Here is a 23,657-nt window from a genome sequence, read left to right on the forward strand (position 1 = left end):
CAAGTCTCTGTCATCTCAGTACCCGAGCCTGTGTCCTGGTAGGAGTGTAAAGGTAATTGGAGTTCCCCTAGTGTCTCTGTCATCTCAGTACCCGAGCCTGTGTCCTGATATGAGTGTAATGGTAATTGGAGTTCCCCTAGTGTCCACCCTGGGGGTGGCGTAGTCAGACTACCCTAGTAGCACCTGCTACATAGGCATATCTGTTGTAAAGTAAATGATAAAATGCACAAATTATATCCACTTATCATCTCATCTCTCATCTTAAGAAAAAACCTCAATTGTGTGCATCTGAAAGCTGGCAAGACACTACTAATTTTCTACTCTTAGGGATAAGAAAAGGATTTTCAAATACTTCAGTATAAACCTAATATTTAGATTTGTTACTGGGTCTTAAATGTCAAAATAAAAGTTTAGCCAAAATGGCACCTTTTGGCTAAAAACTAGTTAAAAAATAACTACTGTAGCTAATAATCAGAGATGAAGTTGAGGTTATTATTCACTGATATTCAATGAGCCTGAGGCAGATAATTGTTTTAGTATAAATACACAAGTGATTATTTCAAAAAATAAAAATAAATCGTATTAAAAAAAAATTATTTCAAGCTTCAAAAGCAGCATGCAAATGTAATGTGTGCAGGCTTGTGTCACTTATCTATGCAAATTACATAAAATACTTTTTTTTTAAAGTAGATAAAATAAATCTGAATTCCACCTTACCTTTGAATAGTTCTAGACCAAACCTCATATCCTCTTTAGTGATTTTAGGAACAACATGTTCCTTCATAATTTATTTCTTCCTCACTTACAGTGATGAAGCGATGGCCACCATTTTGCCTAGTCGCTCGAGATGATTACTGAGAAATAGTCTGAATTTCTCGACCAATGAGCACACAATTTCTTATAATCACCTGTGTACTTATACTAATTAAATATTTCAGAATATAGTATATTGAAATGAAGAACTGCAGACCAAAATGTCCTTTAATACAAAGGTTTCTTCTGTGAAATATAAAAGCTGTTTGTGTAGATCAGTGCTGTCAGTCATACAGGGCCACAAACCTAAAGAGATTAGCTTTTTCCCTCTTTTTACACACCACATTCAGACAAAGGTAATTAGCTGATAGGCTGATTCAGTTGCTAAGCTCAAAGGGATGTAAAACCCTGCTAGGTGGTGATCCCCTGGCTTCAAAGTTGCTGAGTTTCTCTTGAGCAAGTGTAAGACGCTCCATGCGGTTCTGCATGTCAATGCGGCGTCTGCTGACATTTGACTCTTCACGCAAAGCATCAGCCACATTGGCACCATCCATTAAACCCAGCGTTTCATTGCACAACAGCTGAGCAGATTCCTTAAGCATGAAGTATCTGATCAGCATGGGCACCTGATCAGCCAAGCGCTGTACCACGATCTGTCAGGAGAGGGAAAAATCTCTAATACAAACAGTTTCCAGGTTTTAAAGTAAATTTTTAATAGATACTATGTATTTTTCTTATCTCTTGGACTTGTAAAACAAACATTTAGTAGCTCATGGTTTGCCCAGAATGATGTGCTACTAGCACAGCACCACATTCAGAGGCAAAACTGTCCATTTGAAAATAGAAAGCTATATATTACAAAATCATATTAACACAAAGCATTTGTGAGAATTTATTTTAAATAATTGAAAATGACTTAATACTAGAATTTTTTCGACAACATATTTGATTAATATATTATACATTTCTTATTCACTAACTATATAATAAGAATAAATATGAATGAAGCGTAAATAAAATCTACTTTTGGACTGGTGTATATAGTTCATTAACCACTTAACTACTAAAATATACCTCGTAATAAGCGCGCAGCATTTCAGGATATTCGTTTCTGCTGTCAAACCCAGCAAAGTTGTCTTCTGAAGCCTTTTGTCCCCCAGCAGAGTCAGCCTCATTTAAGGTCTTGAAGTAGATGCCATCTTGAGTGTAAACGAGTTGCTCCATTTCAAACTGCTCCAAGATCCTCTGCTCCACCTTTTCTTCCTGTTTTGACTGAATGTTGTCTATCTTGTTCTGGGATGTTGATTATAATTGTGATTACAGAGCTTCACAATGATTGGATTGAACTGTTTCAGAAATATATCACACTTTAAGGATACAAATGCTTTAAAACATAAAAATAATATTTACCATTGCAATACACTGGAGGAAAGGGTAGTTGAGGAAGCAGGTTTTGGACACATCTGAAAACTGTTTCTGAATAGTTTCTGTAACATACAGTAAAGAGTATGCAATCACAGAATTACTATATTCACCAATGCCTTGTTTTCTTGTGCCCTTTAAAAGGTATTATAAAACATGTTGCATTTTTTTCTTATTCACTTCAAGAGAGAAAAAATAAACTGTTGAGGCAAATTGCTGTGTTATAATAATAATAAAACACTTTAGTTTTTGGTCCTATTGAAGAGATTTAACTAGGGGTGATAACAGTTGATCTGCTTTGTGCCAGGCCACATCTCATCATCCCAATGTTGATTATTTTCCTATAATAATTTTTCCTAGTGTTTTAGTCCTTCTGTAAAATACACCATTGACATGATCTGATGTCATCTTCCCAGACAGTGTTTAGAGACACTCAAAAGTACATTGCATGTACAGTATAATTAATGAATATGTCTGTAAATGCCAAATATGTCAACACATGTTCTATGAGTGATGGTACAGATAAAATTCTCAATGTTATTTGATGTAAATCAAATATTCCCATTCCCAAATTTGTGCTTGAAAGCGTTTGTTGCAGTATACTGTATATTAGTTATGTAATCCACTGTATAATAAACACAATTTGGGAAAATTATTTATTTTTAATGACTTGTCAGTTAATATTTTAAAGGTGATGCACTGTATGTTCCATGTATCTTTTAGATGCTGATAAATTAGAGTTGTAACACTCTACATTTAAGTAGAGTTGTTTATACTATTGGTCTACTAAACATTTTGAAAGTTGATGAATGAAAATTGTGACAGTTAAGTGGTAGAAACCTACCTCTGATGACTCTGAGTGTGTCAATGGCTGGTCCTGTTAGCTGGACCACGAGCTTCTGCACCACCATTTCAAACACTTTGTAGTTACTGAAACCAGGTAGCTCTCGTCCTCTGTACTTCAGGTCATATTCATTCACCACATCTTGGACCGTCTCGTGGACTGTATTGAATTTAAAATTTGACCAAAATCAACTTCTCTGTCAGTTCCAATAAATAAGCCTCCTTTACTTGGAGATTCCATGAGGTTTATTTTAACTGCTCTAGACCAGTACTAGCCAATGTTAATACTTGTTCCACTATGTCATAGTTCTCTTCATGGGGACAATGTGCTTTTTTAAAAAAATATAGATTTTGGCCCTTGAAACTATTAAAATAATTTGTCATGGCTTCTGCATCTGAATTGTGTACTCACATGATGCTTTTGTGTTGTCAAGATGGTCTTTCCACTTTTTGAATTCAGACCGAAGCAATACAAACAAGTTGTCATTGTTGACCACTTCTCCAGATACTAAGCGGTTGATCTTATCATTAAATTTTGTCAGGGTCTGAAACAACACGCAAACATGAACTAGATTTAGGCAGACTGGCATAGTGCTCTGGATTTAAAAAAAATAATAAAAAAAATTTACACACATCAATAAAAAAGATCTTCCTCTTGTGTGGGTCCAGTGGTGGGCCAGCTTCACACCGACTCAGCTCTTTTCTCAAGCTCCACAGCTGCTTCTTTATCTCCTCTGAGATCAGAGGTAATGATTTCTAATAAATAAATAAACAGATAGATAGAGATCAGGATAAACAACAATTAAAGAGCTAATATTTTGTCACATAGCATTTAGCAAGTATGCCCATTACATTCATCATGCAGCTTTATTGATTCCAGGTCTGCATTTTTTTTTTTTTTTAAACAAAATTGATTTCTACTGTAGCTCAGACTGTAGAGTGATGCAGTGTCATGTGTTTATATGTGCAAGACAATTCCACAGACACCCCTGTATTTGAGATTGATTTGGGTTTATATTTTTCAGGCTGCTTCACTGACACATCCATAACACATCATCATGTGAACAGTCATGGGTGTAATGAACATGAATGAGGTAAATTTGTTACTCTATAATCCGAGCTATAGATATTATTTTTAGCCCTACCATCTAATATAATGACCAGCTGTCATGTGTCATATAGCATCCCTCTGGAGTACTCAATCTTTCTGTGGCAATTTCATTGACTGCCTTTTCTGATTTTCTGAATATAATGCCAAACTCTTCTTACTTACATTGAAACATAATAATAAATAATAGTATAAAATGTATCAAAGAATAGAAACATACTTTGATGTGATCAACCAGGTCTTGAGTCAGTTTGGTGGCAAGACACTGAATAGTTGCTTTCTCCTCATACAACAGGCAACTGGTAATCAAAAATTACAGTAAATTCCCAGTTATGACAAGTTGGTCAAATGTCATAAATAACAAAGTAGTTCTTTATACCTGAAGTATTCATGATGTCTGAAGAATTCCCTGTCTGCTTCAGTGGCCTCCGACAGAGAGATCTTGTCATCGATTTGCTTTTGTCCACGGCATTTAACAATGACATATCCTTTGCTTAAGGGAATGACTTGATTTCGGACTATATCCAATATATTCTTCTCTGTTCCCTTGTCTATAAGGTCTGGCTTTGTAAGAATAGCTGTTAAAATAAAAATAAATGGATAATAATATGTTTCCAAAGAGATATACTACATTATGATGGATTTATTTTATGCCATTGCTGAGATAAGGCCTAACCTCCTGTGTGGCAACTTTTAGAAGTATAATGCATGTATTTACAGCATTATTATTATTATTATTAATGTCTGCACTGAAATTGGTGTTGCGACACACCAAATAACCTACCAACATGACCAACTACAACTCCCAGAACCCTGCCCTGGACCATATATGACATAGAAGTACAACCCCAAGTCAGAAAAAGTTGGGAGGGAGGAAGGGATGGATGGATGGATGGATGGATATTTAGTTTTAGGCTTAGCCGCTTCATGAAAATTGTAGTTCTAATTTAGTCACATTTCAGTCTCTTTGTTTTGGTCAAGATAGAGTCAGTGGGATTTATATTAAATTTTATTCTAATGTTAGTCAAAGTTTTAATCATAACTTTTTTCAGGAAGTTTCATGATTCTTGTAAAATATGCCCTGTAGCTTTAAGATGGACGATTAGTAAGAATGTGGTGAAGATGTGTTGACTTGGGAGAGAGCATCTGCCTTTGTGTTTCTGGAACTGGAGTGATAAGAGATGGTGAACTGGAACCTAGTGAAGAATAGTGCCCACCTGGCCTGACGGGGATTCAAATGTTTAGCAGTCTTTAAGCATTCCAGGTTCTTGTGGTCGGTCAGGATCGTGAACAGGTGTGCTGCACCCTCCAGCCAGGGTCTCCATTCCTTTAGAGCCAATTTAACAGCCAAGAGCTCTCGATTTCCAATGTCATAATTCCTTTCTGCAGGAGTGAGCTTCTTCAAGAAGAACGCAACTGGGTGAACCTTGGGCTTCTCTACAAAGCATTAAAACAAAACCCCTCCTACACAGCAAATTCCTCAGTGTTGAATTAACACCCAGAGTGTTTATATAGGTCCAATTGGACCTATATAAACACTCTGGGTGTTAATTCAACACTGGGGATTTTGCTGTGTACTCCTGTTTCTGATGCATCCACCTCCACAATGAAGGGTTTAAAAGGGTCTGGATGTTGTAGAATGGGAGCTGTAGTGAATGCCAATTTGAGTTGGTTGAAGGCCTCATCAGCTGCAGGATTCCAGCTGAAGCGACAGGGACCATTCTTCAGGAGTGAGGTGAGAGGGGCTGTGATGGTGCTGAATCTGCAGATGAGCTGATGGTAGAAATTTGTGAACCCCCAGGAAGCATTGCGACTCCTTGACAGACATGGGAGTGGGCATTTAGAGATCTGATGGCCGGCATCTCCGCAGTAGAAACAGAGGCCCTTCTGTCTTCTTCTCTCTCTTTCAGAACATTGTAATCATGCACTGTAAAACCCGATAAGGTCACTGAGCTCAAATTTTATTGAAACCGATTACGTAAAAATTTGAGGTAAGTAACTAAATTTAAGGTAAGATTTCTTAAAAATTACACTATAGTTACACTTAATTGTAATTTTTAAGAAATCTTACCTTAAATTTAGTTACTTACCTCAAAAATTTTTACGTAATTGGTTTCAATAAAATTTTTGAGCTCAGTGACCTTATCGAGTTTTACAGTGTGCACATGAGACCACCATAGGGGTTGCAGGGCTTATGTTGTGAGATAGAACAGGAGATGACTGTAGTGAGGGTCAATTACGAAGGAGATGATCTAGTTGGATAGCCAGGTCAATAAGAGAGTCCAAAGAGAGATGTTCATCATGGCAGGCCAGCTGGCTGAGCACTTCTGGACGCAAACCCTGTCGAAATGTGGCTTTCAGTTCTGGCTCATTCCAGCTGCTGCCAGTAGCTAGGGTGCAGAAGTCCAGTGCATACTCCACAATGCTTCTCCCTCCCTGTTGGATAGTTAATAAGCTCTCTCTGATGTCTATTCCGTTGGGCTGATGATCAAAAACTCTCATAAAGAGCTTCAGAAAATGGTCAAAAGAGGTCTAAAGAGGCCTCCACACTGTTCTTGCCCACTGGAGAGCTTTACCTATGAGAAAGCTGATGAACTAAGAAATCTTGTATTCGTTGGTCAGCCCCAAGAGAGACAAGAAATACAGTGAACCCTGAAGGAGGAACCCTTTGCAGTTAGAAACCTCTCCAGAGAACTTCTCTGGCAGAGGAATGCTTTGAGATGCACCAGAAGGAGATGAAGGGCATGTGAGGACAGCCTGCGATCATACAACAGTGAGCTGCGACATCCTGGTGTTGAGATCACTGATCATCTGCTGGTGCTCTCCTAACAAGTGCCCCTGTGCATTGATCACAGTCTGCTTTGCCTCTTCTGCTGCATCCATTGATGGCAAAGTATCCTGTCAGAGCGCAGGCACTTACGGATGCATTCGCAGGGGAGAGCGGGTGCGGCGCAAACAGAGCCAAATTGTGGAGCGGGAATCGTCATCATTATGGGTGGAGGTCGATTGATCAGCAAACAGCGTAGCACAGAGTAGACATGAAGATGAGGTCAGAAATGAACATAAACAGTGGTCTTAAACAAGAAGTCAGTCAGAGAACAAACGGCTTAGTAAAGTCAGGCATGGGACAAAGAACGATACTTTGCAGTGAGTGAGTGTTTGAGCAGGGTTTAAGTAGGTGAGTTAATAGGCAGGTGAATTGGTGACAGGTGATGCAATCAGTACTCTGGTGACGAGGGGGGCTGTGACTCCTGCACTGTAAAATATAATGAGTTGACTTTACTTAAAAAAAATATGCAAAGTCGTTGCCTCAAAAAAAGTCATTTATGTTGATTTAGATAAATTAGATTGGGTTAACTTATTTTTTGTGAGTTTGCAGTACTCAAATTAACTTAGATTAGTTTGATTACATTAACTTATTTATTTTGAGTTTGCAGTACTCACATAAACTTATATTAATTTGATTACATTAACTTATTTATTGTGAGTGTGCAGTACTCATCTTATATAATTTCGATTACATTAACTTATTTATTTTAAGTTTACAGTACTCAAATCAATGGAATTCATGAATATTAAGTTAAATTTATGAAAAAAGATATCTGAAAGCCATTGATTTGAGTACTGTAAACTTAAAATAAATAAGTTAATGTAATCAAAATTATATAAGATGAGTACTGCAAACTCACAATAAATAAGTTAATGTAATCAAATTAACATAAGTTTATGTGAGTACTGCAAACTCAAAATAAATAAGTTAATGTAATCAAACTAATCTAAGTTAATTTGAGTACTGCAAACTCACAAAAAATAAGTTAACCCAATCCAATTTATCTAAATCAACATAAATGACTTTTTTTGAGGCAACGACTTTGCATATTTTTTTTAAGTAAAGTCAACTTATTATATTTTACAGTGTGTGGAGTGTAGTCCGGAGCAGCCATGTTTGGAGACTGCTCCAAACTTAGGTTTTCAGCATGATTACTGGCAATTAGGGGAGGGGTATTGCCAGATGTTTATTTTTCTTTTGTTTTGAAATGCAACAGGTGTTGTTGCTATGCATAAGTTATGTGAAGTGTAGTAATAATAATAATAATAATAATAATAATCATCATCATCATCCTTCCATTTTCTACCGCTTATCCGGATCCGGGCTGCAGGGGTAGCAGCCTAAGGAGAGCAGCCCAGGCTTCCCTCTCCCCGGCCACCTCTGCCCGCTCTTCAAGGGGAATACCGAGGTGTTCCCAGGCCAGCCGAGAGATGTAATCTCTCCAGCATGTCCTGGGTCTGCCCCGGGGTCTCCTCCCGGTGGGGCATGCCCAGAAAACCTCCCTTGGGAGGTGTCCAGGGGGCATCCTAACAAGGTGCCCGAACCACCTCAACTGACTCCTTTCGATGTGGAGGAGCAGCGGTTCTACTCTGAGTCTCTCCCAAATGACCAAGCTTCTCACCCTGTCTCTAAGGGAGAGCCCAGCCACCCTGCAGAGAAAACTCGTTTCTACTTGTAACCGCGATCTCATTCTTTCGGTCACTACCCATAGCTCGTGACCATAGGTGAGGGTGGGAACATAGATGGACCAGTAAATTGAGAGCTTTGCCTTTTGGCTCAGCTCTCTCTTTACCACAACAGACTGGTTTAGCATCCGCATCACTGTTGATGCTGCCCCGATCCTTCTGTCCAACTCCCACTCCCCCTTACCCTCACTTGTGAACAAAACCCCAAGATACTTAAAGTCCTCCACTTTAGGTAGCAACTCCCCCCTGACCTGGAGTAGGCACTCCACCAAAAAAGGACCCTTATGAAAGAAAAAACAGGTATCCAAGTACCCTCACCCGGACCAGGGATATCGGGGCCCCACCCTGGAGCCAGGCATGGGGGAGGGGCTCATCGACGAATGCCTGGTGGTTGGGCCTATATCTGTGGGGCCCGGCCAGGCCCAGGCTGAATGAGCAACACGGAACCACTCTCCTGTGGACCCACCACCTGCAGGAGGTGTCGTAAGGGTCCGGTGCACTGTGGATCGGGTGGCAGCCAAAGGCGGAGACCCTAGCATACTGATCCCCGGCTGACAAAACTGGCTTTTGGGACAATAATAATAATAATAATAATAATAATAATATAGTCGACACTTTACCCAATGTCCTTTTTCCTTCAGCATCCACTTCCTGTGCCATTTTCAGAGCTTCTGTTGTTGCTATGTCAACATTACATGGGACCACGACCAAATTTATAGTTTGATCCTTCTCTATATATTTCTGTATGAGCTTTTTGATCTAGACAATAATAAGACAAGCAATGTTACAATTAAATAAAAAGACCTTAATATGGTTTGCAAAATAAGTCAAGTCCAGTTTACACTAACCTGATGTCCAATGTCTTCAGGTTGTCCTTTTACAGGAACTCGGGCAATCCCAGGGAGATCAATCAGTGTGAGGTCACACACATTAGGAGCCATGATCTCCAGAGTGATGAGTTCATCACAAATTCCAACACCTTCTCCAGCCAGCTCATTCTGAGCTGTTACAGATATGTAATAAGTGTTGTAAAAAATGAAACATATCGTTTCATTGAAGCTTTACAAGGCATTATTAGGGCTGTTAAATGTCTTGTTACACAGTTATAAATAATTATACACATAGTTCCAATGATTTATAACAATCACCTTCATAGTAGTGTTAGGGTAAAAATTGTTGGTTAAAGGATGTTTTTGATTTAATGGGCAAACTTTTGTTAAACCATTAAAACTCAGTAGAAATTCTGAAGCAGAACCTGACAGCATGGTTCCTCTTTCTTTTCTGCTTGTCTTTATCTGTTCATTTTATTATTCTCACTAATTTTACCAACCTTCCTCAACATAACGCTCAACCAATGATGGGTCATCAAACTCAATACGCTGCTCATTGTAAGACATTACGGCTTTCCATTGAACACCACCTTTAATCTTCCTCAGCTTTAGCTCCAGTGGACATCTTGTCACAATACCTAAAGTTGACAAAGCACATTATATATCAGCCTTTTCCAATTTTTCTAATGTCTAACAGACAAATTTCACCAACAGTTAATGTGTGAAAAAAGTGCGAATGTTTTGCCTAGAATTTTTAATTCAAATGTTTAACTCAGAAAACTCAAATGTAACAAATGGTAATATATGTAATACAATATACTTATTATTCTGTAAGAAAAATGAAAAAAAAACAACAACCCACCAGTCCCTCTGGGCAATGCCACTCCAGCTAGTGCTTCCAACACAGAGCTTTTTCCAGAACTCTGATCTCCAATTACAGCTATAGTTGGCAAAGCCAAATCTTCATCAATACCAATCAGTCTCAAGGAGTCAATCAGATCAATATAAGGACGAACTCTCTCCTCTAAATGGCTGTGGAAGACCCCTTCCATTGGCTTACTATTAATCAGTAAAAAGCATTGAGATTATTATACTGTGAACATGTAAAAAGAAAGTTTTACATATGACAATCACACAAGCTGATGACTGCTTGATAAACTTATATTTATACTGACCTGTTTTCACCAGCATAAGCAAATTTTTTATAACTACCTTTTTCAGTCTCCATCATCTAGTGAACAAATTCAATATATGTAGTTATTGTAGCTTTCCTTTGATGCTTTTTACAAGGAGAAATATTTTATAATATCCTTGAGTACTATCACATCATAGAAATTAAGACATTTTATTTACCTGGATGTTTACAGTAACTTGATTTCACAAAGGATGTAAAGAAACTGAAAGTGAAATATGTGGCTCTATATATGCACGCACACACACACGCACAAAGATCCCACGTGCTTTTTTCCCCTCCCTCCCCCGTTTCACACAGTAAAACATGCAGTCTTAACACTGTTAATTATTATGTCTACCAAATCAGAACAAACCTATCAGTAAATATCCTGAGAAATATAATTTGGCAAAATTACGTGTAAGAAATTAAACAGAACATTGTGTGCAGTTATAGAAAAATAATTCATGATGGGTGGTTTGATGTTATTGTTACTGCTGCAAAGTTTATGATTTTCCAGTTACAGAATGTCCCAAATTATTTATTTCCTTTTTCCCACATTAACAATTTGGTTCCTGTTATCACATTATAAGAGCTATAGCATTCAAAATAGTTGTTACCACACCAGTTTCCCATTTTTCTTTCTTTTGAACGATAATCATGTTGCAAACTTCCTGTCACAACTATTTCTGTTCCTGACTTCCTGTCACCAATATTGTTTATAATTTTCAGAGCAGACACTGAGCCAGACACAATTACCAGAAGAACAGCTTTTATTTAGGTAGGCCAAAATGTGCACAAGAATCAAGGTTAATAACCAGGCAGGCAAAACTATAATCTGGAAACCAGGAAGTTAAAGCTAAGGTCAAAACCAGAATAGCAACATGACAATGAAATAAAGCTTGGTAATGAACTGGAACAAACGTATCACAGAGCATATACTTTGCAATGTGGCTCTGAGTGTAGTGTGGTTATGTACTGTTTGTGTGACTGTGTAAGTGAATCTACGGTAGGTGTGTATAATCAGTATGAAGGTGAACCTGAACATGAATGAATGAATGAATTTATTTATTTTCGAACATGTATAAAAAAAATGTATGTAACTATTTGTACATACAAAAGAAAGACAACGAGAAAGTGACAAAAAATAACTAAATAAAATAACATAAAGAGCTAAGACATTACAATACACCGGACATTGTTCGAAAAAGGAGTGGGAAGAAGTACAATACTTTTTTAATTTCCCACCCCTTTTTAACTACCCCCAAATCCAAACTACATTAATACACCTATAAAAATATATACCATATATACACTTCATGAATATCTATATGAATATATAGTTACAAAAATATATATATGGTATGTAGTATATATTTATATATATATATATATATATATATATATATATATATATATATATATATATATATACACCATAAATATTTATATAAATATTTAATTACAAAAATAAATATATAATACATACCATATATATACACTACATAAATATCTATATAAATATATACCGTATAATTACAAATACTATATACCATATATACACTTCATAAATATCTATATAAATATATAATTACAAAAATAACTATCTACTACATACCTATCCCTGTAACTATGAAGATGTAAACTATCCCCATAAATAAATATATACCATATATACCATATACTAAGTTAGTTCTAATATAACAATCAACCCTATTCTATTTATCCCTCATCATTCTCCGTTGACATACTTCCTCTTCTATATACTTGTTTAAAAATATTTTTTGTACCTTTTTTTAAACAGATTTATATTTGCACTTTGTTTTATTTCTGTCTCTAGTCTGTTCCATAAAGTGCTCGATACGCACATGTTTTTCATATTTGTTTGAACCTTTGGTTTTTTAAAATGTAGGTCTCCCCTTAGATTATATCCCCCCTCTCTCTCTCACTAAACATTCCTTGTATATTTTTTGGCAATAGATTCTTTCTCGCTTTGTACATTATTTGTGCTGTTCTGAATTTGACCAGATCCATACATTTCAACATGTGTGATTTTATGAATAGTGGGTTTGTGTGATCTCTGTATCCTGTTTTATTTATTGTCCTTTTTGCTCTTTTCTGTATTGTACATATCGGCTGCAGAGTGGTTTTGTAGGTGTTTCCCCAGACTTCGACACAGTAAGTCAGATATGGCAAAAATAATGAGTAATACAGAGTATGCAAAGATTTACAATCAAGAATATGTTTTGTTTTCCACAGTATTGCCGAGCACTTTGCCAGTTTTGCTCGTATGTATCCTACATGAGGTTTCCAGCAGACTTTATGATCCAAAATCACACCAAGAAATTTAATTTCCTGTACCATTTCTATCTTAGTATTGTCTATTATCAATTCTATATTACAATCTATTTTGTGTCTCCCAAACAACATGATCTTTGTTTTGCTTTGATTTAATGATAATTTATTTTTGTCAAACCATAGTTTGTTTATTTATTTCAGTTGTGATTGTCTCTAAAGTCTGCTGCAAATTCTCACCAGAACAAAAAATATTAGTGTCATCTGCAAACAAAACAAATTTCAGTACTTGCGAAATTCTACATATGTCATTGATATATAATATGAATAATTTCGGACCTAATATTGACCCTGTTTGTGTGACTGTGTAAGTGAATCTACGGTAGGTGTGTATAATCAGTATGAGGGTGAACCTGAACATGAATGAATGAATGAATTTATTTATTTTCGAACATGTATAAAAAAAAGTATGTAACTATTTGTACATACAAAAGAAAGACAACGAGAAAGTGACAAAAAATAACTAAATAAAATAACATAAAGACTTAAGACATTACAATACACCGCACATTGTTCGAAAAAGGAGTGTAAGTAGAATTAGTATTAACTAGTATTACTTAGAACAGACACCAGTTAAGCCATGTTTGGAATAACCTCTTGTTTATTTTTTAGGTACTGAAGTAATTCAGGAAAAAGGGATTTCTTTACTAAAAAGGGGAGGAGTGTTATTGATGGCCCTTAGTTTATTTAGTGCTTGATTGCCACCTTGTGGTGATCATATACTTATGCAGTTACGTGACTGTATGTTCTGTTCAGCCATGATTTTCTCAGTAAACAGTCGAAACTTACTACCGTCTCCGTCTCCATTATTATAAAAATCACGGATATCACAATTTCTAGCACAGTGAATCTACCATTACATTACATTAATGGCATTTAGTAGACACTTATCCAGAGGGATGTACAGCATACCCAGAGTATGGGGCGCCGTTTGTAAAGCATACAAACGGCGCCCCATACCAGAGCAGCCAAGGGAGCAGATGGGGATTAGATGAGAGTTAGGTGCCTTGCTCAGTGGGACTTCAGCCATTCCTGCTAGTCCAGGGAATCAAACCACACTGTAAAAAAAAATCTTGTCAAATTTACAGTGAAAAACTGGCAGCTGTGGTTGCCATTTTTTCACCGTAAAAAATACAGTGACAGTGTATATGGCTTTACGGTAAGGTATATCAACACTTGTAAAAACAACAGTTTGAAAATGTTCAATTTTACAGGTATTCAATGTACAATAATCAGTACATAACTGTTAATTTTACGGATATTCATTGTACAATAAACAATGATTCAAAATGATGGTTACAAGCAATGATCTACTAGACAGATATATATTTTTTAGAATTTTTTTCACCTTTATTGGATAGGACAGTGCAGAGACAGGAAATGAGCTGGAAAGAGAGACGGGGAGGGATCGAGAAATGACCTCAGGTCGGAATTGAACCCAGGTCCCCAGATTCATTGTATGACGCCTTAGTTGACTGAGCCACAATGGTGGGCATGTTTTTGTTTTTTTAACAGGGCAATGATGTAATTTTAACCATCACATTCTGTTTTAGTCTCACAGTTTGTCTGTGTTTAAACTACAACAATTTGTAAATTATACAAAAAAATATGATCAATTCAACATATTCTTACTGTTAAATTAACAGTGGCATTTGGTTAGGAGTTTTACAGTATATTGATGTAAATTACACACTGCTTCATTGTTTTTGTATTTACAGTTTTTTTATGTCATGATTTTACATAAATTCACTGTTAATTCTACGGACATTTTTTACAGTGCAGCAAGCTTTTGTTCCTAAAGCTGCTTCTCTAACCATGAGGGTTCTATGTAACAGATGTGTTTGCAGATGTTTTTGAGATCAAAATACCCACCATTTGAATATTGCTGTCCAAGAATTGTGAACCTATGTCTATCTGCTTCAAAATTTATGCATGTTCTGGCAAGATGTTGTTGAATAAGGAAATGTAATTTTTAGATTGCTAGACCTCTCAAAACCCAGCTCTACTCTCATTTTTAATATATGTATGTATGTGTGTGTGTGTGTGTAATATCCCTCTCGCTGGGCCCTTTTGAACCAGCCCAGGCTCAGCCCGATCCAATGTCAAGAGTGAGCACAGATCGCGGAAAGCTTTAGCACGAGCCCTAGCTCCAGCCACTTGCATGCGTGGGGATTTAAAAATTCATAACTCTGCCCCCGAAGGTCCTAGCCCCATCAAAATTTACAGGCACCTCCCTCTCCCTGAGTGACACTCTCAATAAGACAATAATAATAACTCAGTATTCACTGTTTTAATTGCACAATGCAGTTGAACTAGTGTTTTAGGGTTGACAGTATCTGATTGATCTAGTCAGAGTTCAGTTTACATAGACTTTGCAGTACAGTATTAAGTGCCAAACTGCCAATCAGTGGTTATGTTACTATGTGCATTTTTTTTAATTCATAAAAAGAATGACAGTCATAGTCACATGCTTTGGAGTAAGTAGATTTATATTTTAGAGTTTTTATTTGGGTGGCACGGTGGTGTAGTGGTTAGCGCTGTTGCCTCACAGCAAGAAGGTCCGGGTTCGAGCCCCGTGGGGTCGAACACACCCTAACCCCACTTCTCCTCTCTTCCCCATATCTTATTATTTTGTATATGTAAATACTTAATTTATTTTAATTAATCTAGAAGTTTTCCTCTATTTCTTTTCTCTGTTTATCTGTAATGATGCTGCTGGAATCTTAATTTCCCTGAGGGAACCCTCCCAAAGGGATCAATAAAGTTTTATCTAATCTAATCTAATCTCTAATCTACTGTTATGTCTGCTCAAGCTATCTTTTGGAAGAACAGAAAGTCCCAACACACTGCCCTGCTAACAGGCTACCAGAAATTTTGGGCCCCATGAAAGATTAGAATTTTGGGCCCCCCAACTTTGCCCACCCTCGTCACAATTGCACTATTGTCATTATTTGACTTTTGATAGCCCATGGACCTTGAGTTTGTGACTTTGTTATTACATTTTGTGTATTAACCTACCAGGGACTAGATGAAAACTGGTCAGTGACTAATTCTGGTGCATTTACAATCACAAATGAAAATTCAAGATTTTGCCACATGCCTTTTTATGCTAGGACAATTGGTAGTGAAATGTGTGATGTGACTGCTAATAAATCATAGAACACGTAACCATGTCAAACACTTGACTGGTGTCCCTTATTAGCAACACTTTAATCTAGCAAACTATATCGCTCGCTCATTAAAAACTTCAATCCTAAAGCATTTATGGGTTGTATTGCTGCTTACCTCCTTCTCCAAAGGGGGGTTCAGTGGTTTGGTAGGGCGGAGGTCCCCCTGAGGCTGAATCTGTGCATATTTAGGGCACCCCATTAGTTATGAAACTGGTTATTAGCACTAGTTATTAGCACCAGCATAACATAATATTTCATCTTGTTTATCACACAAGTCAGTTCAGTTATTAAAATGGAAAAAATGTCACTGTACAAACTGTAAAAGTGTTCTCTTGATAGGCTAATCCAACCACGTTCATACTGTTCATTTACCATTCGCTAATATTTTGAACACACGTGAGCGATAGCTACCTTTCTTTGGGAAAAACTGAGTGACCAGTTGCCTGCCTCTCCGGTCCCTCTCAGCTTTCAGCTGCCTTTCTTTACGTTTTTGACAGCCACTCTTCATATTTAGCGATCATAGACTGTACGCACTCCACTGCTGGCTGGCTGGCTGCTGCACCGCGACACAGCAGCAAGTAGCGTTGCACTGATCAGCACACAGATTTAACGCATCACGCTTCTACCAGAACTGGACCGTACCATTTCGCAAAAGGGGGAGGGTTAAATGACAATACCGTATGTTGAAGAACTCAAGAAATAGACAACCTTGTTCAATTAGCTCATTTTACCAGATGGAATATTGCATTGTTGTTAGGGCTGAACGATTTTAAGAAAAAATTGAATTGCGATTTTTCTGGCAGATATTGCGATTTCGATTTCAAACACGATTTTTTTCTTTAAATCAAGTTTCAGTGCAAATTAATTAATACAATGAATTCCATAAAGGTAATGCAAGAATAAAAACTGAGGTCAACAGATTTCAAATGTAGGCCTGTTTATTAACATTGAGTGCCTGAGGAACAAGTTATAATAACTTAAAATAAAAATAAAAAGAGAGCCATCTTTCTTAAGTAAACTTTTGCTTCTTTTACTTTTCCCATCTACAACATATCAGACATAAAAAAAGGTTGATCAATGGCTCAGCAGCATCAAAATATTGCACTTTTGTAAAAGAACGTACATAAGCATTATAAATTATGACTAGAGCCAACAATTCCCCTGTGGGAAATAAGAGTGATGCAGTGCGCGTAGCAGTCACTATTGCAGGGCCCCTCCCTCCTGTGTGTGTGAGAGAGAGAGAGCAGCCCCTCCCCCACCCGCGCGCTCAGAGACAGAGAAAGCGCAGTTTCTCCTCACAGCGCTCCCTCCAAACAACGGGGATTTACATGAAAACGGAAGGAGATATTCACAAAATTCTTTCACACGGAGTGCCACAAGGCTTTCCTGAACGTAATTTTTTTTGTCTGTAGTGTAAAAAATGAGGACAATTTATTGACGAAACAAAACATGGGTCAGTTTAGGAGCACTGAGAAAAACCGCGGCTTTGACGATCCCAAAATCGTGTTGTCTGAGATCGCGATTTTCGGTCGAAAACGATAGATCGTTCAGCCCTAATTGTTGTTATTTCAAAAGTCTTATTAAAATCATTAAAAGCATATTATCAGCCCCTTAAAGGGCCCCATGGCAGTGCTGGGCCCCTAGAATTGTTCTAACCTTTCCCCCCCTGGTGGCGCCCATGATATCAGGCAAGTTTGAAAACCCCAATGCAAGGTTTATACACTATGACATGAAAATCTGGGACAATTCTTATCAGATGTTCTTCATTACTCATAGGTATCACTGCCATTCTTGGCAGATCAGACTGAAATCTGTTTGTTTGCTATTAGCCTGGATTTATGGTCAAGGGCCTCCGCTAAAGCCAGACAAGATGGGGGCTTGTCTGAGTAACCTAAGTCCTTCACACATTTATCAGAGGATGGGGAAATCACTTATCTTGCAGGGTGTTGCAGGCATCAAATTCTAACTTAATTGTATTTTGAAAATATAAATGAAGTTGGTCAGTAAAACAATTGAAAAGCTTTTCTTTGTAGTTTTGTCAGTTAAATAAAAGTTCATGTGATTAACAAATCACAAATTTTTTATTTTATATATTTCTCCAAGGTGGCACGGTGGTGTAGTGGTTAGCGCTGTCGCCTCACAGCAAGAAGGTCCGGGTTCGAGCCCCGTGGCCGGCGAGGGCCTTTCTGTGCGGAGTTTTCATGTTCTCCCTGTGTCTGCGTGGGTTTCCTCCGGGTGCTCCGGTTTCCCCCACAGTCCAAAGACATGCAGGTTAGGTTAACTGGTGACTCTAACTTGACCGTAGGTGTGAATGGTTGTCTGTGTCTATGTGTCAGCCCTGTGATGACCTGGCGACTTGTCCAGGGTGTACCCCGCCTTTTGCCCGTAGTCAGCTGGGATAGGCTCCAGCTTGCCTGTGACCCTGTAGAACAGGATAAAGTGGCTAGAGATAATGAGATGAGTTTTTATTTGTTTCTATTTTCTAAGTTCTAGTCCAGAAGATTTTAGTCTGAATGCCAAATGATATGACCATGTCTAGTTTAGAGTCATTTTAAGTCATTTTGTTACAAAGTTACTTGGAATCTAGTACTCAAAATGTTAATTCTTATGTAAGGACAATTGTATTGTTAATTACTAAATTTCTTATAGACTTATTATAAACATAGTATAAAAATAGTCATTGTTGGCATAATATTTCATGAGCGTTATTATAGTACCTATATATGAGTATCAGTAAGTTGTAGTAAACTGGAACATCCTTGCGCCTCATACTTTTTTCTAGACATGGAACTGACCTGTGTGCGCTACTGTTTTCTTGGGTAGAACTTTAAGCATATTCTTCTTGAATCTTCTGACATTTTCTTGTAAATTATATTCAATTTGTAGTATAATTAGCAACTAATGCCGAGTGTAATTTGGCCTTTGAAGATCACAAAAACGTGCCTGGAAATAGCTGAGAAGCCATCTCCAGGCATCTAAAGCCCTTCAGCTTCCGACCCCTGGCTACATTGTTCCGTGCCTTTGGCCCATCATTCAGACAGACTGAAATTTGGATGGACACACCATTTCAGACTTGTTTGTCCTGGGACAGTCTGCTTAAAATTCCTTATTTCCCCCACACTGTGTGTAATGCAATGTTATATCTATATCGATCAGCAGGGGGCTGATTGGTGAGTGCCAGGGCATGTCCACACGCTGGTGGGCCTGCACACTGCACCTCTGGGGCTCAGACCTGCTCCGAGATCCCACACAGTTCTGCGTTACCCATGGTGCACCATGAGGAGGCACTGTGAGTCTTGGTGTGGCAGCCGTAAAAAAAAAAAAAATCAGGAGAGGGCTTACACATTCGGCCCCTCTTTTTGCTCGTGAAGCTAGATGGTGACTGCAGCTGGAAACTGAATGACAAGCACACAGCTACAACACCACAGCACGCACACACCCTGTGCATTTTTTTTTTTTGCACAGGGTGTGTGCGTGCTGTGGTGTTGTAGTTGTGTGCTTGTCATTCAGTTTCCAGCTGCAGTCACCATCTAGCTTCACGAGCAAAAAGAGGGGCCGAATGTGTAAGCCCTCTCCTGATTTTTTTTTTTTTTTTTTTACGGCTGCCACACCAAGACTCACAGTGCCTCCTCATGGCGCACCATGGGTAACGCAGAACTGTGTGGGATCTCGGAGCAGGTCTGAGCCCCAGAGGTGCAGTGTGCAGGCCCACCAGCGTGTGGACATGCCCTGGCACTCACCAATCAGCCCCCTGCTGCCTTGTAGGGTAATGCCATTAGAGGCTGTAACACTTCTGTATGCGGGGGTGGAGCACAGAGGATGGCAGGACAGAGATCAGGTTCAAAATAGGCTTTATTGCCACACTTTTCAGTCTAACAATTGCAACACCAAAACGACACACACAACTGGCGTCTAGTTCAGGTATCAGCTCCTCTGCTCTCGCTCTCCCTCCTTAAGTAGGGTGCGGTCACTGGGAAGACACACAAACAGGTTAATTGCTCTCAGGTGTAGTGATTCTGCCACTTACCTTCCCTGACTCCGCCCTCCTGTCACAGACCGGCGCTTGACCACGTCCCCGCTGCCACATACCCCCACCGCCCGACTCGCCGTCCGGCCTGCAGCCGACCCCCCCCCCCCCCCCCCCTTTGACGGGAGAGGAAGTCTGCCATGACCATCTGCACCCCCAGCCTGTGGACCACCTTGAAATTAAAGGGTTGGAGTGCCAGATACCAACGGGTGATCCGCGTGTTGGCATCCTTCATGCGGTGGAGCCACTGGAGGGGCGCATGGTCCAAACAGATGGTGAAAGGGCGCCCCAGCAGGTAGTACCGGAGGGCGAGGACCACCCACTTGATGGCCAGACATTCTTTCTCTATGGTGCTGTAGTGCCCCTCACGCACCGACAGCTTCCTGCTGATGTACAGGACGGGGCGGTCCTCCCCCTCCACCTCCTGGGACAAAACCGCCCCCAGCCCTCCGTCCGACGCATCGGTCTGCAACATAAAGGGGAGAGAAAAGTCAGGGGAGTGTAAAAGTGGCCCCCCACACAGTGCAGCCTTTACCTCAGAAAAAGCCCGCTGGCATTGCTCCATCCACTGGACTGGATCTGGTGCCCCCTTTTTAGTGAGATCAGTCAGTGGGCTGGTGACGTCCGAATAATTAGGTATAAACCTACGGTAATAGCCAGCCAGCCAGCCCCAGGAACTGTCTCACCCCCTTTTTGGTCTTGGGCCTCAGGCAGGCCGCAATTGCTGCCGTCTTATTAATTTGGGGACGCACCTGCCCATTGCCCAAGTGGAAGCCCAGATACCATACTTCCGCCCGCCCAATCGCACACTTCTTTGGGTTGGCTGTGAGCCCCGCTCGCCTCAGCGACCTAAGGACGGCCCTCAGATGTTCGAGGTGCCGCTGCCAGTCATTACTATAGATGATGATGTCATCTAAATACGCGGCCACATAAGTGGCGTGAGGGCGGAGGACTCTGTCCATCAGCCGCTGAAACATAGCGGGCGCCCCAAACAGCCCAAATGGAAGGGTGACGAATTGGTGTAAACCAAACGGTGTGGAAAAGGCCATTTTTTTCTTGGGATAGTGGAGTCAAGGGGATCTGCCAATATCCCTTCGTCAAATCCAGCATCGAATAAAAGCGAGCAGTGCCAAGTTGATCGAGCAACTCATCAATACGAGGCATTGGGTATGCGTCGAATTTAGACACCGCGTTGACTTTTCTGTAGTCCACACAGAACCGGACCGACCCGTCGGCCTTGGGTACTAAGACCACCGGGCTGCTCCAGTCACTGTGGGACTCCTCGATGATGCCCATTTTGAGCATGGTCTCAAGTTCTTCCCGAACCACCTTTTTTTTGTGCTTGGGTAGTCTGTAAGGGTGGCTATGCACTACTACCCCCGGGTGCGTCTCTATGTGGTGCTCTATGAGGTTAGTGCGACTGGGCAGGGGCGAGAACACATCCGAAAACTCGGCCTGCAACTGGGCGACCTCCGTGAGCTGGGTCGGGGAGAGGTGGTCTCCACAGGGGACCGGAGGGGTGCGTGATGTCAATGCCCCTTTTTGAACCTCCGGCCCCAGCTCCGCCTTCTCCGGAACCACCGACACCAATGCCACAGGGACCTCCTCCTTCCAGAGTTTAAGGAGATTGAGGTGGTAAATTTGTAGCACCCCACCCCTGTCTGTTCGCCTCACCTCATAGTCGACGTCCCCGACTCACCGTGTGACCTCAAAGGGACCTTGCCACTTGGCGATCAATTTGGAGCTTGAAGTGGGCAACAGTACGAGTACTTTATCTCCCTGGGTGAACTCCCTAAGGCGCGTACCCTTGTTGTACAGGCGGGCTTGCCGTTCCTGGGCCTGCCGCAAATTCTCCTGGGTTAGGTGGGTGCGCGTGTGGAGTTTTGCACGCAGGTCCATAACGTATTGAATTTCATTCTTGCTTTGTGAAGGTCCCTCCTCCCAATTTTCCCACAGCACGTCTAAGATGCCGCGCGGCTTACGCCCATATAATAATTCGAATGGGGAGAACCCCGTGGAGGCTTGGGGAACCTCTCGCACTGAGAACAACAAAGGTTCGAGCCACTTATCCCAATTACGTGCGTCCTCACTTACAAATTTTTTAATGATATTTTTGAGGGTGCGGTTGAACCGTTCCACTAAACCGTCCGTTTGTGGGTGATACACACTGGTGCGGATCGGCTTAATCCCCAATAACCCATACAGTTCGCGTAGTGTTCGTGACATAAATGTAGTGCCTTGATCAGTCAGAATCTCTTTCGGGATTCCGACTCGGGAGATGACGCGGAAGAATGCCTCTGCAATACTGCTTGCTGAGATATTGCATAGAGGCACTGCTTCCAGGTATCGCGTTGCATAGTCCACCAGAACTAATATAAAGCGGTACCCTTGTGCTGACCGATCTAATGGCCCGACGAGATCATCCCAATTCTCTCAAACGGGGTCTCGATCAATGGAGGAGGGCACAAAGGCGCTTTTGGAATGGCCGCTGGATTTACTAACTGGCATTCGCGGCATGCTGGACACCACCTACGAACATCGCCGTGAATCCCCGGCCAATAGAATCGGGCCATTATTCGGGCTAGTGTTTTATCCTGCCCTAAGTGTCCAGCCATGGGATTAAAGTGAGCCACCTGGAATATCAATTCCCGGCTGCTCTTTGGAATCAAAAGCTGCGTGACTCGCTCTTTAGTTTGAGTGTCCTGCGTCACTCGGTATAATCTATCCTTCATAATCGCGAAGTAAGGGAAGGACAGGGTGGCGTTCGGCTGGAGCGTTTGACCATCGATTACTCTCACTTGGTCAAACACATGTCGCAGAGTCTCGTCTCGCGATTGTTCTAATGGGAAATCCGTGAGGGATTCCCCAATAGAGAGAGGAGGAGCCGGCGGCTCCTCACTCTGATGCGGAGAGTGGGTCCTGCCACTTGACAGGGCCCACTCTTTACTAGGCGTGTCATTAAACCCTGAAATCCCGGCCAATCAGTCCCCAAAATTAAAGAGTGGGTAAGGCGAGGATTAACCGCCGCCTTCACTATAGATTTTTCCCCTCTGAAAAAAATGTGGACCGACACTAAAGGGTAGCTGTGAACATCCCCATGCACACACAACACCTTCACCCCCTGTGCTCCCCCCAATGCCTCGTTTTGAAGCAGGCTTTGGCGAACTGAGGTCTGATTACAACCCAAATCCACCAACGCCTGATATGTAGCCCCTTGGATACTCACCGGTATGCGATACGCTCCGGCCCGATCGAGGGCAGCTTCTGGTGCGTTGGGGATCCGAACCACCACGCCCACCTCTATTGCCGTGCACTGCTGTTGGAGGTGGCCCGGTTCCCCGCAGCATCAGCAAACCGGCCCGGGCTTTCCCTCTGCACCGGTGATCTGGGGCTCACTCACATGAGGGGGGGGAGAGACAGACACAGAAGGAAGAAACGGGAGGGCACCGCGGGTGCGGCGGGC

General features: G+C 40.6%; 1 protein-coding gene across 1 annotated transcript; it reads right to left on the reverse strand.

Moving 5' to 3' along the window:
* Positions 1 to 1,001: 1,001 nt before the first annotated feature.
* On the reverse strand, positions 1,002 to 10,846 carry LOC132866704 (interferon-induced GTP-binding protein Mx1-like). Its single transcript, XM_060899488.1, has 14 exons — positions 10,825 to 10,846; positions 10,647 to 10,702; positions 10,334 to 10,530; positions 9,972 to 10,109; positions 9,490 to 9,644; positions 9,262 to 9,400; positions 4,506 to 4,704; positions 4,347 to 4,425; positions 3,652 to 3,774; positions 3,431 to 3,563; positions 3,020 to 3,178; positions 2,164 to 2,240; positions 1,828 to 2,046; positions 1,002 to 1,406 (listed from the first exon to the last, which is right to left on the reverse strand). The coding sequence occupies exons 2-14, from the start codon at positions 10,700 to 10,702 to the stop codon at positions 1,131 to 1,133; spliced, it is 1,950 nt and encodes a 649-aa protein (XP_060755471.1). The 5' UTR covers positions 10,825 to 10,846; the 3' UTR covers positions 1,002 to 1,130.
* Between the last annotated feature and the right edge of the window lie 12,811 nt (positions 10,847 to 23,657).

This window comes from Neoarius graeffei, chromosome 18, assembly GCF_027579695.1.
Source record: "Neoarius graeffei isolate fNeoGra1 chromosome 18, fNeoGra1.pri, whole genome shotgun sequence".
Classification (NCBI taxonomy): Eukaryota; Metazoa; Chordata; class Actinopteri; order Siluriformes; family Ariidae; genus Neoarius; species Neoarius graeffei.